General features: G+C 38.0%; 2 protein-coding genes across 3 annotated transcripts; one reads left to right on the top strand and one right to left on the bottom strand.

Annotated features, from left to right (window-relative positions):
- The first annotated feature begins 213 nt into the window (after positions 1 to 213).
- Positions 214 to 11,741, top strand: TDO2 (tryptophan 2,3-dioxygenase). The gene is made up of 12 exons (XM_058838169.1): positions 214 to 368; positions 735 to 840; positions 1,992 to 2,082; positions 2,899 to 2,969; positions 4,659 to 4,786; positions 6,455 to 6,641; positions 7,355 to 7,462; positions 8,425 to 8,536; positions 8,663 to 8,720; positions 9,217 to 9,296; positions 9,853 to 9,943; positions 10,792 to 11,741. The coding sequence occupies exons 1-12, from the start codon at positions 334 to 336 to the stop codon at positions 10,943 to 10,945; spliced, it is 1,221 nt and encodes a 406-aa protein (XP_058694152.1). The 5' UTR covers positions 214 to 333; the 3' UTR covers positions 10,946 to 11,741.
- On the bottom strand, positions 11,644 to 20,734 carry CTSO (cathepsin O). Of its 2 annotated transcripts, none has more exons than XM_058838170.1 (8): positions 20,450 to 20,734; positions 19,787 to 19,892; positions 18,648 to 18,781; positions 17,671 to 17,838; positions 16,156 to 16,277; positions 14,848 to 15,011; positions 14,318 to 14,410; positions 11,644 to 12,935 (listed from the first exon to the last, which is right to left on the bottom strand). In XM_058838170.1, exons 1-8 carry the CDS (start codon positions 20,591 to 20,593, stop codon positions 12,901 to 12,903), a joined length of 966 nt encoding a protein of 321 aa, XP_058694153.1. In that variant the 5' UTR covers positions 20,594 to 20,734; the 3' UTR covers positions 11,644 to 12,900. The 2 variants fall into 2 exon arrangements, with proteins under 2 accessions (XP_058694153.1, XP_058694154.1); XM_058838171.1 differs by lacking the exon at positions 20,450 to 20,734 and adding an exon at positions 20,197 to 20,350.
- Between the last annotated feature and the right edge of the window lie 508 nt (positions 20,735 to 21,242).

Genomic DNA, 21,242 nt, shown 5'->3' on the forward strand with positions numbered 1-21,242 from the left:
ATCCAAAGAAACAACTGGTGGAAACCTTGCAGTAAAAACCACAAAAAGTTTGTGCCATAAGGCAAAAAAAAAAGCATGTCATCCGTTCATTTTTTAACTGGCAGAGAAAAACAGTCCTGGAGAGCCAACAACACATGAACTTCCTGACCTTTGTGCTGTGATAGTTTCTGAAATTATTGAATAGTGGGGATGGGCTGAGGGCTAAGGAGGGGAATTTGGGGGCTGGCCTTGGCAGTGAGATAAGGCTACATATAAGGGAGCTGCAGCAGGTTTGGGAACACTAACAGGGTATTTTCCCCACTGTGCAGCTCAGCGAGTTTGGATCTGGAAATCATGAGCCAGTGCCCCTTTGCGGGGAAGAATTACCTGTGAGTCCTTCTTCTCTGTGTTTTGCTTTATAAATTCAATTAAATGATAAAATGTTAGTGTAAAATATGAAATCTCAGACAGGATTTACTTGTTATCAACAAATAGACAGCTGTAGCTATCGCTAAATAAATAGAGATCATACAAGGGCTCGTCTGAGTACTTGTTATTTGATGAACTAAATGTGATGCTACCAGCTGCTACTGTGACAAGAGGAATTTCAGTTTTTATCAGAAGCCTGCTTTAGTGGTTCTGTTTATCAAAATAAGGCACTGTTTGAATTGTAGATGCATCTATTAGTAAAAAAGCAGGTATATTAATAATTCTTTAATTAAATAGTTTATATATTTACTTTATTTTCTTCTTAGATTTAATTTTAACAAGCTATCTTTGGAAGATGACAATGACGACAAATCTCAAGAAGGAATAAATAAAGCCAGCAAAGGTGGGCTTATCTATGGAGAATACCTACAAGTAAGTTTCAGGATTCCATGTTTGCTGTCCTGGTTGCTCTTACAGCTTGAGTGACCTGGGAGTGACACTTCTCCCTGCAGTCAGGCAGTGACTGAGACAGGTCTCCAGGTGTTACAGGCGCAGGTGCCCGTCTCACCTGGCACCTCAGGGTGGACTGTGGAAAGGCTTCTCAAACTGCAAGGAAGACAGATATTTTAGGGGGGTTGGTAGGGAATTATCCATGTTGGTAAACCTAAACTGTAAAGTGACTCACCACAAAAAGCTTTCTTTGGCCAATTATTTGATAATAATCACTCAGCAATTTCTGCATGCCAGAAGGCTCTGTACAATGTCCTTGAAAGTCCAGAAAAATATATGGCTGGAAAAATATATTTCAGAAATTTAAGGGGTAGGATGATGACTGGGGGAACATATAAAACAACAAAAACTGCCAAAACCTAGAAGTAATTAAGAAATAAGTAAAAATAAAATGCCATATGTAATAAAAGAATTAATTTTTTTTTTGACAGTATGAACCAAAGTGAGGGGAATTACTCTATGCTTGTGAACTGATTTGTTGATCTAATGTTAGAAATCTTGCAAGGATTTATTTGAAAACAGCTATTATTAGATTGTAAATTTGAATAGGAAAATAATTTATTCATTTCAGAACTGAAATTATTATTACTGCCTCAAATCAGAGCTCTTATGCTGATGTTGTTTGATTACTCAGAAGATTACTCAGAATTTTACTATAGGAACTCTGTTTTCATGTGACACAATGGTTTAAAGAGATAGTATAATATAAAACAAATAGAAATAGTTCCTAAAATCTGGACAACATGCTGGATATTTTGTTTTCTCTATTAGTTTTTTTTTTTTTACTATATATAGGCATATATATAATTGAAATTACCCTTAAACTAATTTTCAAAACTTTATTACTTGAGGTAAGTAAATGTTCTATTTGAGGCAAGATTTTTTTCTAATTAAAAAGTAAAAGTCATACCTGAGACAATTGAGTCAAACTTCTCTTATAACCTGGAGTGTGAGGTCTATATGTGCATTTTAAAAAAATATTCATGTTAAAAATTAGCTGTAAACAGTTAGACTGCCATTACTAATAGTAAAATTGAGAGCTTTACAGAACAGCTCTTACCTTTATTTTTAAGCTGAACAAAATATTGAATGCTCAAGAACTTGAGAGTGAGAAGAAAGGGAAAAAAATCCACGATGAGCATCTTTTCATTGTGACACATCAAGGTAAGTGGAGGAGTGCAGTGGTGGTTGACCAACATTTTTGCCACAGGGAGTTATTTGGTGTTGACACATGCAGTACACTATTTGTTTTCATTTTAGACACTAGCACAGCAATAGCTCTTATATGTTATGTGTGCATATATTCATATATAAACTGTAAGCCAATAATCAACACTATGCTTTGTGAAACCATAAGTATAACCTTTGGATCTGGTAAACCAAGATATGGATGGTTGTATTCCTAGAGAAATTAAGGTGGTGAAAATGTTGGTGTTGTCCAAGCAACAGGCTGCTATGCAGGTTATTTTGGCAAATTTTGTGTGTTGCCTTGTGCCTCCTCTGAAACTTCAGTTTTAACCATTTAGAATCCTTTTAGAAATCAGCTCACCAGTTAGGCACTCCCCAATGTCCATATCTGCCTGTTTTTCAGACCCTGGCCTGATGATATTTTCTATTATTGACAGAAAACACATAGAATGTAAGCAGGTGTGGAGTTATATGTTATTGAAGTATCAGGTCTGGATTTTCTCTTTCCTCTTTTTGTAATGAACAATCTGTAGATCAAATATCTGATGTGCAAAACATATTTTAAAATACTCTGTCAGTATTCTCGATTCTAGATTATTTTGCCTCATACTTTAGGTAAAGGACAGAATACTGTAACAGGTAATAAGTGCACATGTCAGCACCTTCTTGTGCACTGGCAGTGTCAATGTAGGCCATGCATTTCAAACAAACATGTAAGAATTTTTCTTTCTTGCTGCTAAGAAGAACAAAGTAACCTTGAAGTTGATGCTAACAGTTTCTTTCTTTTTGTAGCATATGAACTTTGGTTTAAGCAGATTTTGTGGGAAATGGACTCTGTGCGAGTCATCTTTCAAAATGGTCACGTAAGTTAAGAACAACTACTAATTTTGAAAAAATTCAGCCCTGATTTTATCTTGCTTCCTGCCTCTTAGTCTGATATACTTTGGTTTATTAAAGCAACATGTGCTCTTTTTAGAAACAGCATCAAAAACCAAATAAAATTTGGCTGAGTGGCTCTTATGTCCTGATAGTACAGATTTTTGATCAGCCAAATCTTATTTCCTCCTGAAGTATGTTTTTTTGTGTAGATCACCTTCCAAGGCAAATTTCATTGGCCAAAAGGTGCTCATAGTCTCCTGCTAGTGCTGGGTAACTACAGAAACTTAGGCTAGAAATATTCTACTGCAGAAAAAGCAGGCTCAGAGGCAAAACTGAAAAGCAGAAGGCTCACAGGTATTTTTATGTTGAAAAGTAATTTCTGCCTTTGTTCAGTTTCTGAAGTTGATATACTATCTTCTTCCATCTAATTTCTGCTGTGAGAACTCACTTTTGTGATTGTGTAATAGTAAATCCAACAGAGAAGCATGAATCCAAAGCAGTGAAATACTGTGTGAGAATTTCTGAAAATTACAAATATAAGCAACTCTTCACATTCGTTATGTTATAACAGGAAGTAAGAATGGAAAACTCTTGAATTGATACTAAAATCTGACTGCATGCAGTTTGAGAAATACCTTGAGTACATCATTAGCATATGTCTATGAAGAAAATTTGAAATTAGACCAAATTGAAAGAAGAAACCTTCTTTTCATAAGGTCCAGTGAAAATGTTCTCTGTTGTCCACTATATTCCTAATTTCATTGGCTTTTTAGTTTAATATTTTATCAAATTATAACTGACCACAGTAAGTTCTTAAGAAGAAATTTTTTATCTTTTTTTTGGTAAAAAATGAAGTCTTAATTGTAATCAGAATTTGAAATGTCAATATTAAGGTCAAGTACAGAGCCAAGAAATTAGGGAAATTATTATCATCTGCCATTTTTTGTAGTTTGATATTTCCAGGTTGCATGCCCAGATTTTAGAGAGAAGTTTAATCCCATTGAGACTGAAAGGAATTTTAGCAGACTCCTCTACAGGCAAAGAGTTTAATTTAGCAAAAAAAAAAAAAAGAACTTTTCTATTCTCCATTTAATATTTTCTATTTCCCACCAGATGTAGTCTTTTCTCTTCTTTGCTTGCTAATGCACATTTCTGATGAACATGTTTTAGATGTGCTCTCCTGATGTAGCTGTTAGATTATTTACCTTCTCAGCTTTTAAGTAATTTCCATAACTTTGGCTTGTAGAATAGCACAATAAAAGAAATTATTCTAGAAGTAATCAGTCCAGAAAATATCTAATTTTCATATTATATAATATTAAGTTACAATGATATGGTAATTATTGGAAATTATAAATTATTTTGCTGTAGAATTTAATTTCTTTGACTTTTATTTTAGTCAAAAAAATAGAAAAGAAAAAAACCCTGTATGATAGACCTACCTGTCATGTAACATTGGTCAGAAAAAAAACAGATTTCTATCTTTGAAAATTAGAGTTTCAGTTTTAAGTTAAAATCAGAGTGCTCTATTGCATATGAGATTCTACCTCTATGGATTTCACATGGGAAGGACTTGGGAACTAAAGTGATATACAACAGTGAAAAGGCATGATATAACTAGGTAGGATCTAGAGAAAACACCATTCTGGTTATGATCTTTACTTTTCCTACAGGTAAGAGATGAGAGGAACATGCTGAAGGTTATTACTCGAATGAACAGAATTTCACTGATTCTGAAATTACTTGTGGAACAGTTCTCAGTTTTGGAAACTATGACTGCATTGGACTTCTTTGATTTCAGGTAAAGACTTTGTATTCCTCTTCAGCAATCCATGAGCTGGTAATTCCCATCCTTAGGACTGACTGTGAATTTTGCATGTGTGCTGGTGTCTGTCAGCAAGCTGAGAGCTCACCTTGGAGAGGCAAACATGACATTAAAATGCAAGGGTCAGTTATGAAATTGACCCTGACTGTGAGTCCAGCATGTTCTGTGAAGAAGTACAAGTGAATTGTTGACACTTTTGTGTAGGGTGCTGCTGACTGGTCTCAGGGTCAAAAGTTAAAACAGCTGAAACAGCAGAAATAGCTCATGGGTCTGTTAGCAATTTAGTTGAAACCTGCCCTGCAGATTGAAGCCTTGTTCTATGGCAAATCATAGAAGTGCTTAGGGGAGAGACAATGCACTCTCTCTACATTATCAAACGGGTATTTCAGCTGTCCTGGTTTGCAGGGTGTTGCCTTGAGTGTGCAGTGCTGGAGGCTTTAAGGGGCTGAAGGAAGCATTGCTGTCCCTTGCCCTTTTCCCCCAATAACTTCTTCTGTCCAGCAGCAGCTCAGTGTATTGCTGTGCTGGATGGTGGGTACCTCTTCTGCCTTCTGCTCAGGCTTTCTCTGGGATCCATTGGCTTGTCTCACCTCTCCCATGGCATTTCTTTCTCTTCCTTCACTACATCTAGGTCCTTGCACCACACTACCATGTGTTACACTTTCATCCACTGGCTTCCTTCCCTGCTCTTCTCCTGCTTGTGTCACTTGTGCATATCTGTCTGCTTTGTGACCTCAGTGCCATCCAGAATCCCATCCACCTCTGTATTTTGGTACCCTTTCCCTTCTATCTTTTAATGTTCCCTATTAAAAAGAGTGGGAAACCACAATTTTTCTTCACTTGTTTGAATCTAGCATTACACTACAGCAGGGGAAATCCATGGGCTAATCACCCATTTTGATCCATACTTACTTCAGCTTTTCTGTCATTTGATAAGGAAACATAAGATTAAATCAGTGATGTGTCTGTCAAATCTGGTACTCGAAATTCAAAATGCATTACAATTATCTAGCAATGCGGGATTTCAGGTTACTTTTATTGGTAATAGTTTTACGGCATGGTCAGATGAATTAACTCTTAAGATTCCTATTACTGATTCCCCCCAAAAAGCCCACTGGAAGTTTTTCTGAGCATTATTCTACTCTATAGAATAAGGCAATATGTAATATTGCACATATATATATTGCATGTATGGACCATTATATGTAATAATATATAGAAATTGTGCTGTATATCAAGACTATTTAAAATGCATTCATTGGCACATTATTGCTGTGAAAATTTTTGTAACAGCTTTTTGGGGTGCAGCTGCTTAGTCTGTTTGGAAAGGAAATTATACTTACTAACATTTCCTCCTGTACATCAAATGCACAAAGCTGCTGTTTTAAAGCACAAATTCACACACTTAGGTTTGTACTACCTGTGTATGCACGAACAATATAGAAGTAGAAAATGAGATTATGTTATAGGTACAATATAGTTGCATTAAAATTGCTTGGTATTTTTCCTTTTCCGAAATGCAGTCATATAAAAAGGTCCTCAGATAGCTATTTGATATTCTTCAGATGTGAAATATGGGGGATTTTTTGAGAACAAGAGAAAGCCACCATTGTAAAATAACATCCTGCATTTTTGTTCCCAAAGATACCACCTAAGCCCTGCCTCAGGTTTTCAGAGCCTGCAGTTTCGCTTGCTAGAGAACAAGATTGGTGTTCCCCAAAGTCTGAGAGTCCCTTATAACAGAAGGCATTACCGTGATAACTTCAAGGGACAGGATCATGAGCTACTGCTTCAATCAGAGCAAGAACCAACACTACTGCAACTTGTGGAGGTAACAGTGTCTGTCCTGGATCTTGCTTCATTTCCCCCATCTCCCAGGAATGTCCTTCATTAGTGTCAGTGGCAAATTCTCCTACCTTAAGAGAAACAAGCATGTTGGCAAATTTTCTGTCAATTGTGTTTTGGAGTCTTGACAAGTTTGGCATGAAAGGGAATTAGTCGTTGGTAAACCAAGGGATTTTTCACAGCATCTCCCTTTTGTCTGAAAATGCTAAATTGCATTGTGGAAGTGTGAGCTAAGAATGTAAATGCACTGTCTCATGTGCATTGTTTCTCATGACTATAAGCCCTTTTGGGAGGAAAACTTTAAAAATGGTCCCACTTTAGTGATGGCTATTAGAGAGGTTAAAAACTATAGATGGCTCTATGTCTTCCTTCTGAGATTTATCATTACTATTATCCTGTTTATTAATATGTGGAATAAGATTTCTTTTTCTGTAGTTTGTTTTAAAGATATCCTTAGAACAAGACAGCTTCTGTGTTCCAACACTGGCTATGCAATCTGGAACCTGAGAGGGCTGGTATGGCACCATTATGCAGGTGTAAATCATCCACATGGTCATGCTGAATTTAGCAATGAGCACTTCCACAGGATACTAAACCAGAAATGCAACTTGCAATTCCAGGATAATGCAGTTGCATTGTTATTGTTTGAAATTATTATTATTATTATTATTACTACTACTACTATTACTATTATTAAAGGCATGGCTGGAAAGAACTCCAGGACTTGATGCAGAAGAATTTGATTTCTGGGGACAATTTGAAGAGAATGTTTTAAAAGGCCTAGAAGAGGAATTTGCCTTGATACAGGTATATAGTGTACTCTTGAACTACCTATAAGCAAAGACATCTGGCAAAATGATATTCTGACATAAATTTAAGTTTTGGCTTACTCAAAGTTTCTCACTCCCTTCACTTAATCTTTATCAGTCTTTGTCTGCAAGAAACAGAAAAAATTGCAAATCCTTCAGGAAATAGGAATATTTTTTAAAAATTTGACATCTAAGACAATTTGAAGCATGAGATACATGGGTTATTTGGATTGCAAAAAGGATGGATTAGTATCCATGGAAGGGCTGAAGTTGATTTTACTGAAACTACAACTTCAGCTTTAGTTAGTACTTGCATCTACAGTCTAGAGTAAATATGAGGTTTGAGCCCCTGAGCTGTGGATATGGAACATCACTATTAACAGCCCATTTCTGTTTAACAGTATATGGCAATTTGCTGCTGTGATCATTTGAATTGCACTGGCAGATAAGCACCAGAAAATCCCTGACTACTGTAAAACCTGCAGCTTTAAATAATATTTAATTTTTTCATTTTTAATGAAAAAAATAATAAGAATTTATCAACTTCCTGAGAATATCTGTTCATGACTTTCTAACTTATCTAAAGTCTTTTATTTACAGTTTTCTTGCCCACAGTTCAGCAAGGATGCAATCTTTTTGCCTTGAAAACAAATAAATCAGTCTTCAAAAAAATTACTATTAAATTGTTTAAGACCTCTAGACAAAAAAATGTGATAAATTGCCAGTTTGTTTAAATATTCATTTATCTGAGTTGTGTTGGAATCTATTTAATTGTACCTATTATTGGTAATTGTACTTTTCAAAGGACAGTGACTCATATATCGTATTTGAAATACAGTTCTTACATCTAAGATGCAAATTTCAGAGTGTTTATTTAAATAAAAGTTGCATGATGAATCATACAAGTGCTTAATTTTCCCTGTTGAATTCTAAAATGTGTCTTTGTTTTAAATACCAAAGGCCAAAGCAGAATCAGAGGAGAAAGATGACTTATTGTCTGAATTTCAAAAACAGAGAGATGTATTGCTTTCATTATTTGATGAAAAACGCCATGAACATCTGCTCAGTAAAGGTAGATTATATTACTGTATGTCAATATGCACTTTGTATGTTTTATACATGTTATTTATAAATGTTTGTTATAGTATTAAAGTTGCAGGAGAATGAGCAACAAACTAAGGACACCTCTGTTTTGCAGGAGAGAGACGGCTGTCCTACAAAGCACTGAAGGGGGCCTTGATGATCTACTTCTACAGGTAATGTTGTAAGATGTGTCTTTGAGGCAGGAGGACAGGTGAAGGTTAAGAACAGCAGCAGGTTCAGGCTGGAATGGGCTGTGGGAAGCAATCTACTTCAGCCCTCCACAGGAACCCTGATCACTCAGATACAGCTCGATGGTCACACCAGGCTCCTCAACGTCATGTCCAGCTGAGTTCTGAGTATCTTCAAGGATCGAGGTTCCACATCCCCTATGGGCAGCTGGTCCTTGCTTGACCAGATGCTGCTTCTCAGATTGTAACTAATAAATGCCTTGTTCTGCCTGTCCTAGAAAGATCTGGAGTCCTTTTCCAAGTTCAGAAATAAAGCGGCAGATCAAGACTTACATAGCAGAAGCATTTGTTAAAATAACTACTGATATTTCAGTACCAGTTTAGGAAAAGTATACTTTAAGTCACTAAGCACTGGTGAAATGCAATATTTGAAAAATACCGTTTATGAGAGGTCTCACTGTCATCTCTTTCATTTTCCAAGGGAGGAGCCTCGTTTCCAGGTTCCCTTTCAGCTTCTTACCTCCCTTATGGATCTTGATGTGCTCATGACTAAGTGGAGATGTAAGTTTGACATTTTGGACTGTAACACTCCCTCTCATAGATGCAAATAAATTGTTCTGAGTTCCACCCAGTCTTAGAACTGAGCTTTGGAGTTCATGCTTTAGGAATGACATTTTTGTTTGTACTTCAGCCAAGAAGAAAGATAAAGAGCTGCTTCTGTGATCATTAGAGACACAGACATAGCTACCACTTCAATGACCTGCTTTAAGTGCACTATCTTATTTAAGGGACAGGTATCTATTATTCATTTTATCCCAAAAAGTCCTAATGTCACACAAATATGCACAAACTTTCTGCCTCCTTCCCTATCTAGACATACATGAGTGAATGTATAATTCTGTATTAACAGAGCATAGTAATGTGTAATCATTAGTGTGTTCATTCTGAATTAACAATAAGTTTGTATTAATTGACTGAAGAATAGCAGAATTAACTCCTGCATTGCTGGAGATCCAATAGTTCTGTATCCCTAAAGATAAAGACCTTTAGTAAGTGTGACTCGTTAGTTATATCTAAATACTGAATATGTGCCATTTTCTCCCGTTGTATCATTTAGATAACCATGTCTGTTTGGTGCACAGAATGATTGGCAGCAAGGCTGGCACTGGAGGCTCATCAGGCTACCACTACTTGCGCTCAACAGTGAGGTAGAAATGATGTGTTTCCCCTGTTACCTTCTAGAATGCAGTTCATAAATACTCTAATGCTGGGAGACGTATTTCAGATGGCTCACTGGAGGCCAAAGGGATACTGACTTCTGGGACTCTGGCATCTCCCCTTGGTTGTTGCACATTTATTTATCAATGACACATAAATTCCAAGCCTTCTAGGGCAAAAAGAACTCCTTTTGTTCACTCACAGAAAGTGCCATCTGTAATTCCCAGTCGAGGGGTCCAGACGTTACAGTGATAGCAATAATATCAACCCTGCATTGTTCAGTTTGCCTGCCAGCTAGCCCAAGCACAGGCTGGAAGTGAGCCCCAGCTACTGTGTTATTAACTGAGCTTCTTTATTCCCTGGCATGACCTCTAATTGCACAACCTCCTTAAAAGAGGATCTTCTGGGAGGTCAGTTCTCAAAGAGCTGTGAACGACCCTGTAGTGCTGTGAGCAACTACTATCACAGCCAGTGAACAGAGGGTAGAGTAGAAAGCAGATGCTTAGGCTGATGCTGAGGATTTGAGAGGTTCATGTCTTTTTTAGAATGCTCTCCCACTCTTCCTTAGTGTCAGGTTAGCATTATTATTCCTAGACAAATTGTATTAGAAATCACACTCTATGGACTCTGCATTTTCAGAAGAAAGATGTTACTATAGATCCCCATTAAGCCTGATCTGCTGTACCCTAGAAAGTTAGGACAGGATTCTTGCTCTGCAATATGCAGGAGGGTTTGTGAAAGGACTCTTATTATTTGCACAAGACAGAATGATTACTGAGGATTTAGGAATTATGGCCTTCTATGCTGATGGAATTATTGTTCCAATTGTCTTTTTCAGTGACAGGTACAAGGTGTTTGTGGATTTGTTCAATCTTTCAACATTTCTAGTGCCAAGACACTGGATACCAAAGATGAACCCAAGCATTCACAAATTCCTTTACACAGCAGAATACTGTGACAGCTCCTACTTCAGCAGTGATGACTCTGACTAGCCTGCCTTTCTAGGCTGGTTGCTGTAAAGAACTTCCTGACTTTCACCTTGAGTGGTGCTCCCAGCCATTCTCACAAGGAGTGTGGGTGTGTAAATATGTATTTATGTATGTCAGCTTTGTGAATAGTACAATTACCTTGCGGAAGAAATTAATTGCCTGTAGAAAAAATAAATCTGTATTGAGTTAGCCAATGTTAAGAGTAAAATGATACCCCCAATTCAACCCATGACCAATTTAACTCTTAGTTGGCTTCTTAAAGCCTACACCTAGGGAAGGGGAGAAAATTACACACAGTTATTATGATGATGACTTATTTGTACATATTTTTGTATTTTCTTGTTTGCCTAATGGCTGTTACTAATTTATGCCTAGTTGAGGATATAATCAGTCTCATCACCTTCAGAAGATTATTTGTTTCTGAGCTCTAGTGCAATTTCAAAAGGAATTTTGGGTTAAAAATTTCAAAAGATAGATCAAAAAAAGTAAGTCCTGAATCTATAGCAACCAAACCATCCTGAACTTATAATGCATCAAGAATCGTGTTGCTTTCTCTTTACATGTGAATGTAAATCCCTTATGTAGAAATACTGTTAAAAACAGCAGCTATAAGTACTTACTTTTCATTTCAAATAAAGCAGTATTAAAGCTCATCTTTTGTCAAGTCTTCTGAAGCAAACTATAAAGTTCAAACAAGAGTATGACAGGCATTTAAAGTGATTTTTATTCAGATTGGTATACAATAAAAGGCAACTTTGGCTATAGAATATCAATAAAAGAGTGTCATCTTCTCATTAAATTGACTTTTGTCTTTTTAAGTGCTTCCTTTGGAAAGACACAAGCACTGTAGGCTGGAATTTCTGGTAAGTTCTCTACCACAGCACTTCAGGTACTTATTCCTGGCAGTAGCACCTCAAAAATACTTGAGGCACATCTGTGTTTCATATTGCTATGACTACATTACTCTTATCCATGCCCACTAGGGCCTTTGTTTTCCAGTTATGGAAGTGTGCTGTTAGGTTTGTAAGCCACTCAGGGAAGACCAGACTACACAACACTCAGAGTACAGAAGACTTCACATTTTTTAGAACTGAAGTTTTCAGCCAAGTAAATTAAGTAGTAAAAACCTGAAGTAAAGAAACATCATACTTGATCTTCCTTTAATTTAAAATATTAACAATTAGAAGGACTAAACCAGCAACATTTAACAATAAACAATTATAAATATTCATTGCATTGGTCATAGAGAGGTTATAAAAAACTAATCTAAAAACATGGTACAGTAATTGAATGCAAAAATTACAGAATTGGTTCAATACTTTTCATAGTAGGCCTTCTTAGAAGACACAGGTAAAGCATTCCAGGTGAAAAATTCACAGCATTTTAGAATTACATGTTTTATTGTGAGTTATAGTTACATTTGGCCACAGTTGCAGTTTCACAGCTCAGCAAAGCTGGAACACCTTTTTACTACCAGCAAGTCCCACCTCTGAACTCAATTAAGGAGGAAAATTTAACACTCACTCTATTGGATATATTCTGTAATTCTTTCTAAACTGTTACTCATGATTCTTATATTCAAAGAATTTCAAATATACTCTTATACTATTGATTTTTTGATCCAAATTTCTTCTAATTTTTCATAATTTTTTTGCCTTTTACGATTTTTCCGTGGAGTAGTATTCAATACCTGGATAAAGCTTACATGGCTTCAGTCCATCTTTGTAACTTCTATCTGTGGACTCTGCAGTTGAGTCTTCTTGCTCCATGAGAAATTTGGCATTCAACACAAATTCCAAATAAAACCATTTTAAAAAACTTCAGCCAGGAGTTGCAGGAATTGCCCTTACAGCCATCTCTGATATTTGAAATTGGTGTTTTGAATTTCATCTTCATATACAGTGTCTGTCCTCATGATACTTGTGGTCTTTGACCAGTTGTAGAGGCCCAGGGAAATGTCAAACAAATACTGCTGAAACTGTATCTGCTATACCTAGAAAGGAAAAATTTGTCAAGTAAAATTTGGTTTTAATAAATACTGGAGACTTCCCAGACTTCGTATTCATGTAATGCCCTCTCCCCTCCATGCCATGACTGTAGGAAACCAGGGAATAATCTGCAACCCTTTTATTTCTTCCTCGCCTGGCACTGTGTATAGTTGAAACCTGATCTCCTCCTTCCTCTGCTTTTATGTTCAAAATTTTATTTCCTGGTGGTCTCAGAGCACCTCTAAATCAGAAGACAACATCTCTGTGGGAAAATGAGCAACTACTGTCCTTTGCTGGATTGTTCTTGCGTGATACACTACCAAAAATGTGAAAGATCCTTGCTTTTTGAAAGAATAGGTTTTGAAAATAACTCTTCTGTTCTCTCTGCCATCTCTATAATTGACTTGCTTTATCACTACTTCTAAATTTCTCTTTCCAAACTGTTTATACAACAACAACAGTAAGAACAAAGATACAGTAACATGAGAAACCTATGATTGGACACATTGCTTGGATCTTTACTAAGTGCAGGCAAACTGAATATTGTCTGTTCTTAATGTGCAGAAGACTTAGGTAATCTAACACCTCGTGCAATGACTGAGAGCTGCAGTGAAACCCAGGGGGAAGGGAAACCCAGGGGGTTATACTCTTAACACACAAAATTATAACAGATACACAACACTTCCTATCTAGTGGAAATATCCCACCAATTTGGTTCAGCAATCTGATGATAAATGGGAGCCTGACTTGCCTTACCTCCATATCCAGCAGAAACTGGGTATTTAATTCTACAGAAATCCCTCAAACACAAAGGAAAAAAACTGTGCAAACAACAATAAGGCAGGAGGTCGAACTAACACTAAAAGGATGAATCTCTGTCCTTCAAGAAAAGCCACAAGAGCAGGGAACACAATTCCCAGGTAGATTTGCTTTCCATATTTGTTTGCTAAACTGAGCCCAGAGATAATGGCACCCCATCAGACAAGGACAGCAACTGTTTTACCTACAGGGAGTACAGCAATGGCACCCACCTAGAACTATCACACATGGCTGGGTATTTTACAATGCCATTACCTCTGCATGGTAAGGGACAACAATACTTCGATTATTTGTTTTGTGTTATACAGATTTGCCTTTACATGGTGCTTTTCAATCATTCAACGTGGCTCGGTTGAGCTAGCAACCACTTCATTCATTTTCCATCTAGACTCGTTTAACCTCCTTTAAAGCACAGCAATGATTTCACTGCCTCTTTGAGGATCTCATTATATCTTTATAATGTTATTATATATATTATATTATTATTATTATTATATTAATTTGTTATAGCCATTGAGAAACATATCCCAGCCCATGGCCTTTACCACTTACTTTTTGCCAGACTTACCACAGACATTGCTGCCTATCTTTACACGAACGTAGCCATCTATTCCCCATGTCGGTCCCCAAGAGTTCTGTACAATCCAGTAAGGGATGCTACCTGGAAGAGACATTTCATGAACAAGAGACAACATGAGACTTGGGAAGTTTTAGCCTCCTAACATTCCACAGATTTAATTAGCATTTCAGTACCCACAGTTTCTGATGGATTGATGATACAGGCCAGTGAAACCTACTGTTGTTCACATGGATAACAGAGCTAATATTCTGGCATGGGAAGACTGGATTTGGGCTCTTCTAGAATAAAGACAGAGCCATGGTCTTGACTTCACAAGGATGAAGTCCCACAGAACTGAAGAAGTAATGACAAAAAGAGTTTTACTTCTGGCTGATGTGAAGATGATGTGATCTTCACAGAACTTCCAGAACTGATGTGGTGCCAAACCTGAGTTCTGGGTTTTAATCACTTGTCCCCTAAAAGGCAAGTTGCAAGTAAAAGAAGCCTACTGTGCTGAAGTTCAGCTGGTGGAAACGCACCTGTTCTGTCAAAACCAGTGATAAGAACAGCATGGTTTGCTCTTCCACTGGAGCAGTGATATTGTATGATTCCACCGAGATAATCCTGCCAGCTCACGGCATCAACTGTCACTGCCAAAGGGCCCCAACTGACAAGCATCCTCATCATTTCCTCTTCTTGACCACTGCAAAAGAAGTAAAAATACCAAGTTAAGTTAGCACACTGAAGTGATTAGAGTGATTATAATCTACTTGTTAGGAACAGTTTAAAAATCAAATAATTAAACTCTGTCCTCCAAGTTCTACATATCCCGTAACATACATCAGTAATTATGTACTTAATATACAACACAGTGATACAAATATAAGACACACAAACTATGGTACTAGTGTAGATCCAAACACATAATGCTATAGAAAAGCAGCAGGTTTCTAGCTCCACATACTTTTTGTACATCAAATCCAGCTTTGAACAAACCATTAGTCTGTATTAGAACTTCCTACTGTTTTTTAAACCTACAGAAGTACCTCTTAATATAATAACACCCTAAAGTATGTGTCTCAAACATATCAAAACACAGGACATTTCCATTATCAGACATTTATCATTAGCATCCTCATACAGCTTTATTTATCTAATATACTGGAGCAAGAAATTTTCATCACTGCATGGTATGTTCATTAACTAAATTTGGCAAATAAGGACTGGCGAAGATATGATTTATTTTAGTTACTTATATCTAGAAGTAACACAGTTCCTAGTCAGAATAATACTTGTCTTTATTCAGTAGCTGTACTGTACTGATAAAAATTAGAAATGAAGTTTCTTCACGGACAAACCTAAAAAGCTGAATTTTTACAGAGTTCAGTTGACAACGCTCTTTCTAAAGTAATGGAGGAGAGAGGATGTGGGTAGATACATAATGTGTGAATAGTGAAGTAATTGAATGCGTCCTAATTTTTTCAATAAATTCCAGTTACTTTTGGTAGGATTTACTCTTTCTGACAAAAGCAGTGTAATGTTCATATATTAAAAACTGTAACTGACTCTATGTTCCAGTTTACAGCCAATTTAGAAGACCTAGTTTCAAGACACAAGCTTTCTCATTTTAACAGGCTTAGTGATGGCAGTGTTGAGTGGATTCATTGTGGCAACCCTTAACTCCCAAAGATTTTTCTGCATTAATCCTTCTCCAGCACACAGCTGCAGAACTATGCTATCAGCCTCACAACCTTTGCCTGGTCAATGCATATTCACTCCACCTTACCCCATGACTGCTGAACACAGAAGGAAAAGTACAGCAAAAGGAAAGAATGAATAATAGCTACCTGAAGTCATATGCAGCAAATCCTGTTATTGAAACTCCAAAATCTGAGCGCTCAAAATAATGGCATAGTCCTGTCTGAGCTTTGAAAGTGTATTCTGAATCTCTCACGAGTTTTACTTTTGTCTGTAAGAAGGTAATTGAGTAAGAATTTAATGCATTTGACTTTACTACTATGCAGCTCAAAACATACAGGGAATGACCACATAACCCAATCAATATTCAGTGTGCACTGGGCAAGATTACAAGTAAGAATGTCACATTGTGAAGTAAGTATTTACTATCTCTAGTTTCCTTGTTCACTGAGCTTAAGAAGAGAATCAGAAGTCTTTAAACAAGAAACATTTAAAAGGCATCTCAGGTTTAAAGTATCCTCATAAGCAATCCTGTCAATTTCAAGACACAGATATTTGGTTCATTCATGAACTAGTAATTCTCTTCAAATGCCTTCCACACACAAAATTATGCTCTCCTTGGGACAGTTCAAGAAGCACAAGTATCCCAAAAAGTTATATAAAATACAGTAAAGTCCAATTCTGTTTTTAGCATGTAATTCTCATGCTAGTACTTAATGTATGCATCAGCCTTTTATATTTTAATGTCTTCTTCAGTACAGTATGTTTATGACAGTGACTTCTTCAGCCTAATTAATTTGTGGTTCTTCTGTTGCCAAGCAAGAGGGAATTTTACTTCAGAGGAATAAAGGTGAGTATCCTCTGTTGTTCTTGATATTCAAACTTAAACAAGTTATCTAGACTGTTATTAGCCATGGGTATATTACTCTTCAGGGGTAGAATTACACTTTCTTAAATTCTGGGTTTTTTTTTTAATTCAAAAATCTAAAGAATTCTTTAATATTTTTGTAATGCAATTTGAGAGAGTACTTTTTATTTCAAAGATATTAAAATGTTTCTGTTTATCTAAGTTATTAACACACATTTTGAATTTTTAATGAAATGAAATGTGTTAGGAACAACTAGAAGTAGAAACTTTGAATGCATTTTCAATGTTTTGGGCTGCAAGGGAAACAAAGGTAAATGCAGTTCATTTTATTCTGAGGTTTTTCCACACACACTTGTACATAAGTGCTTGCAACAGAAACTACTGAAATTTGAAAAGAGAAAATGTCAAGATCCTTCCTTTTCCCTGGATGTGGGTGCTTTAAATCCACAAAATGCCATATGCATAGGTGGCTCTGTCTACCCTGGTACCGTATACCTGCAGATGAATCCAGGAACATTATTTTCAGCCCCCTGTGGACTGATTTGTTACACTCACAAGAATATCTATGGACCATAAAGTTCCAATCAAATTTCAATTCTGCTTGAACTAATTCACTCTTGGTTCCAAACAAAATGAATAAGCATACATAGATATACACAGGCACATATGTGCATGCACAGATGCACACACACATGATTAAAAAAACATTTCACCTTCCCCATCACTTTTTCCAATAAATAAGAATGCTAACAGAGAAGCTGATAAAGTAATTTTGGAGTTTTAGAAAGTTTCAAACCTGGTTCAGCCAGCTCAAAGCACTAACGATGGATCCCCCGTTGCAGCCGTAGTTGTTGTATGAGCAGTCAATAACTTGCTGCACACTGAGCTCTTCCAGGATGTTTCTTTTAATTGCATAGGCAGACTCTATGCCACCTACAACACTGAAAGCCCAGCAGCCTCCACACTGATAGAGAGAAAAGGGAAATGGCAGAGAAAGCTAAGTCAGTTTTTGAAGCCTGAGGTGAAAAAAGAGGCAAAAGAGTCTTCCAATGTTTTTCATTTAATACATCATCCTTGAACTCTGTTTTTAAGGCAATAATGAAGAAATGTTATGATCCATTTAAAATGCTGAACTATTTTTCCCCCTATATTGCTCTCTGAATGCTAGAAATGTGTTACAGGTGTCTTATTTTAAGGACTCCTTCCTGATGAATTTTTGCTCTTGACAATAGGTCTAAGGATGCTTTTTACTGTGAGATATATATTTTCCAAAAAAAAAAAAAAAAAAAAAAAAAGTGGCCTCAGGGTAAAATTAGTTTTTAACCACATTAGTAAGGTTTCCTAGACTTTCTAGAACCTGAAGAATTCACTGGTAAAGATGTGGGTGTTGACCAGCCAAGGGGATTCAGTCATGGGAGAAAAACAACAGGAAAGAACCTACACCTCTCCAGGTGGGATAAGGTCAAGTTGAACTTACCGTGGTTCCTTCAGAAAAATACATAACACACATGGTGCAAAATGTTTAGAGATTCAGTTAAACAGATCAAAAAATATATTACAGTTTCTCAATCCACAACTTCTACACCTCGCTCTTTTAAATCTAATACTGCTTTGCATAAAATGCTACATGACTTCATGCATGTTCATGTTCAACTGGCCACTCTTGTGCCAGTGCTCCAAGGAGCCTTCAGGCAGAGCTGCTCCCTAAAAAACCTTCCCTGTGCTCTACAGCCTACCTGCTGAGAACCAGGAAAGGAAAACACCAGGACTTACAGTCTGCTGATTTCTCACTTCTGCAATGACTTTCTTGTCCCTCCAGTCAAACTTCTTTGGCAGGGGTTTTTCCTTCCCCTTTGGCACTTTTCTGTATCTTGGAAGTTTGTGAGGTATGCTTCTCAAGTAAATAGCTAAACACAGAACACAAACATCTATAAATCTATGAATGAAACAAATCCCATGAACAACTTTACTAGGATTCAGAGGTAACTTTGATCTACAATTACAACCACGAGACTGTATCTCATTTTAAAATCCATAGAAAATTCATGTATTTTAAAATAATCATTACGCTCCAGAATGAATATAAGTCCTTCTACTGTTTCAAAAGGAACAGAAATACTCTATGTAGAGCATGTGGGTACAAAATGTGATTTTCTGAAGTTGAACAATAACCATAGATACTCCATAAAGCAAATTTTAATTGAACATTTTCAAAACATTTTATTTACATAAAAAATACTTTGTTTTAGCCACATACAAGTGGCTACAAATAATAGGAGAATAAAGTAAAGGTTCTGAAACATCTTCAAGTTGCTGGGTTTTCACTAAAAAATGTTGTGTAATTATTTAAAATTAAAGCAAGATGTTAAATTCTGTGATGAATAGAATATATAACAACAGACTTGAACAGCAAGAAGGGAAGGTATCAGACAAACTTTCTAGAAAAAAAAATTAAGTATGCTATATTGCTCCAGAAAGCCATAGCTGTTGTTGTGCAGCCATAGACCTCCAAGCATTATTTGGACTGTAGTCAATTTTGTGCTGAGGTAGGGAATATGAACTTACTGGAGAAGTTTGTGTATCTTCCTTTTTCAAAAAGGAAGAACCTTGTTTATCTTCCTCTCTTCTGTTGCAACTGAAGAAAGCTTTAAAGCACAGTGAGAAGAAAGAAGAAAAACCAGAACTGCCTGAATACTAAAACATATTCAGGCTGTGGGCAATTCAACCTCATAAGACTATAGAACATGAAGGGGATTGTTGTATGCTCTAGACGTACTTACAGTGTGGTACCAGCCATTGTAAATTAGCTGACTATCAGCACGGGAAGAATCTGTAAATGTGAAAGACACGAGGTTCTGGGAAAGAATAAAAAAAATAACAGAAAAGGCATTAGAAGAAACCAGAAAATGTACCTTTAAACTCTTCAGGAAACAGGTGAGAAAACTGATTTATTCCATAGACAGCAGTCATATTATCTTTTGATAATGAATTCAATAATCTAATTCTTTTAGCGCTTTCCTAAAGGAATAAAAAAAATAAATAATTGTGGGCATTATTAAGTTAGCAGCAGGGACAAAACCTGCAGAAAAAGGAGCAGAAAAAGAAAAGGTAAGCAACAGTAAACATTAGATAAAAAGAGCTGTTCACTTCAAATTCATCCAGTATCTGAAGTAACAGGAAAGCCATCACACTAATTTCAACTCCAACAGATACCAAAAAAGCATTTAAATGCAAAAAATTGACACGAAACAGACAAAACAGGCACGCTGAGAACAAGTTATGTGAAACTCATCCGATGTCCTTCTTTGACAGCACAACAAACCTTGTGGTTGAGAGATATGCAAAAACGCCTTCAGATACGAGTTAACCCCACCACTTCATGTGTTTAGGAAGCGAAAGAACAGCGTGCTGACCTAGAGGCCTCCCCGCCTCTCCATGTCTCTGGGCAGCCGCTGTGGCCGACCCGCGGGGCTGGCCCCGGGCTGCGGGAGGGGAGCTCCGCCTGCCCCCGCCTCCTTCTCCCGCAGCAGCCCCGCAGCACGGATGGCGAGGGAAGCGCGGTTCGGGACACCTACCCGCACAGCCGCCGCTTCTTCTTGCTCCCGGCCGCCGCCGCCCCGCTCCCGCGGCCGGGCGTCTGTGGGCGCCGGGAGGGCCGCACTGCCGGGCCGCGGCAGGCACAGGAGCAGGGCCAGCACCGCCGTGGGCCAGCGCCTCATGGCGGGGCGGGCACGCAGCCCCCGCCGCGGAGCTGAGGCCCCTCAGATTCCGAGCGGGAAAGGGAAAGCTTTCTGTCCTCCGCGGCCGAGGCTGCGCCCGCTGCCGCTTCCCTCGGGGCCGGCGGGCGGGGCCGGGCCGGGAGGGGCATCAAGGAGCGCCCGCCCGGCCCCGAAGCTCCCGCAGCGCCGCACGGGGCTGGGCGAGCTCCTGAGGTTTCTTCCTCTAGGGCATGTGGTTCTGTCCGAGCTGTGTTTGAGAGCGCCCGGCGGTGCCTGGGCAAAGCCGTGCTCCCAGAGGTGTTTTTCCGAACGGGAAGCTCGCAGCAGGCGAGCAGGGCTGCAAAGGAGGGGCGAAGGGGTGCTGAGAATTCAAGTGTCTGCGAGGTTAAAAAATCCTCCAAGCCCTTCTCCGAGAGGAAAGTTAGTTGGTACCTTCAAGCTGGGCTGCCAGTAGGAGAGGGAAGCAGCAAGGAAGGCAGGTTACAGGCTTTAGCAGGGGAAGGCACGGGTGGGGAGAGCAGAGCTGCCCGGGGCTGCACAGCGGTGCCCGCTGGCCCTGCGAACCTGTGAGAGAGACTGTGCTTGCAAGAGCACACGGAGAGAAACCGTGACTATCCTCAGAAACTGGTCATGATGGTCATACTTGAGT

This window comes from Poecile atricapillus, chromosome 4, assembly GCF_030490865.1.
Source record: "Poecile atricapillus isolate bPoeAtr1 chromosome 4, bPoeAtr1.hap1, whole genome shotgun sequence".
Taxonomy (NCBI): domain Eukaryota; kingdom Metazoa; phylum Chordata; class Aves; order Passeriformes; family Paridae; genus Poecile; species Poecile atricapillus.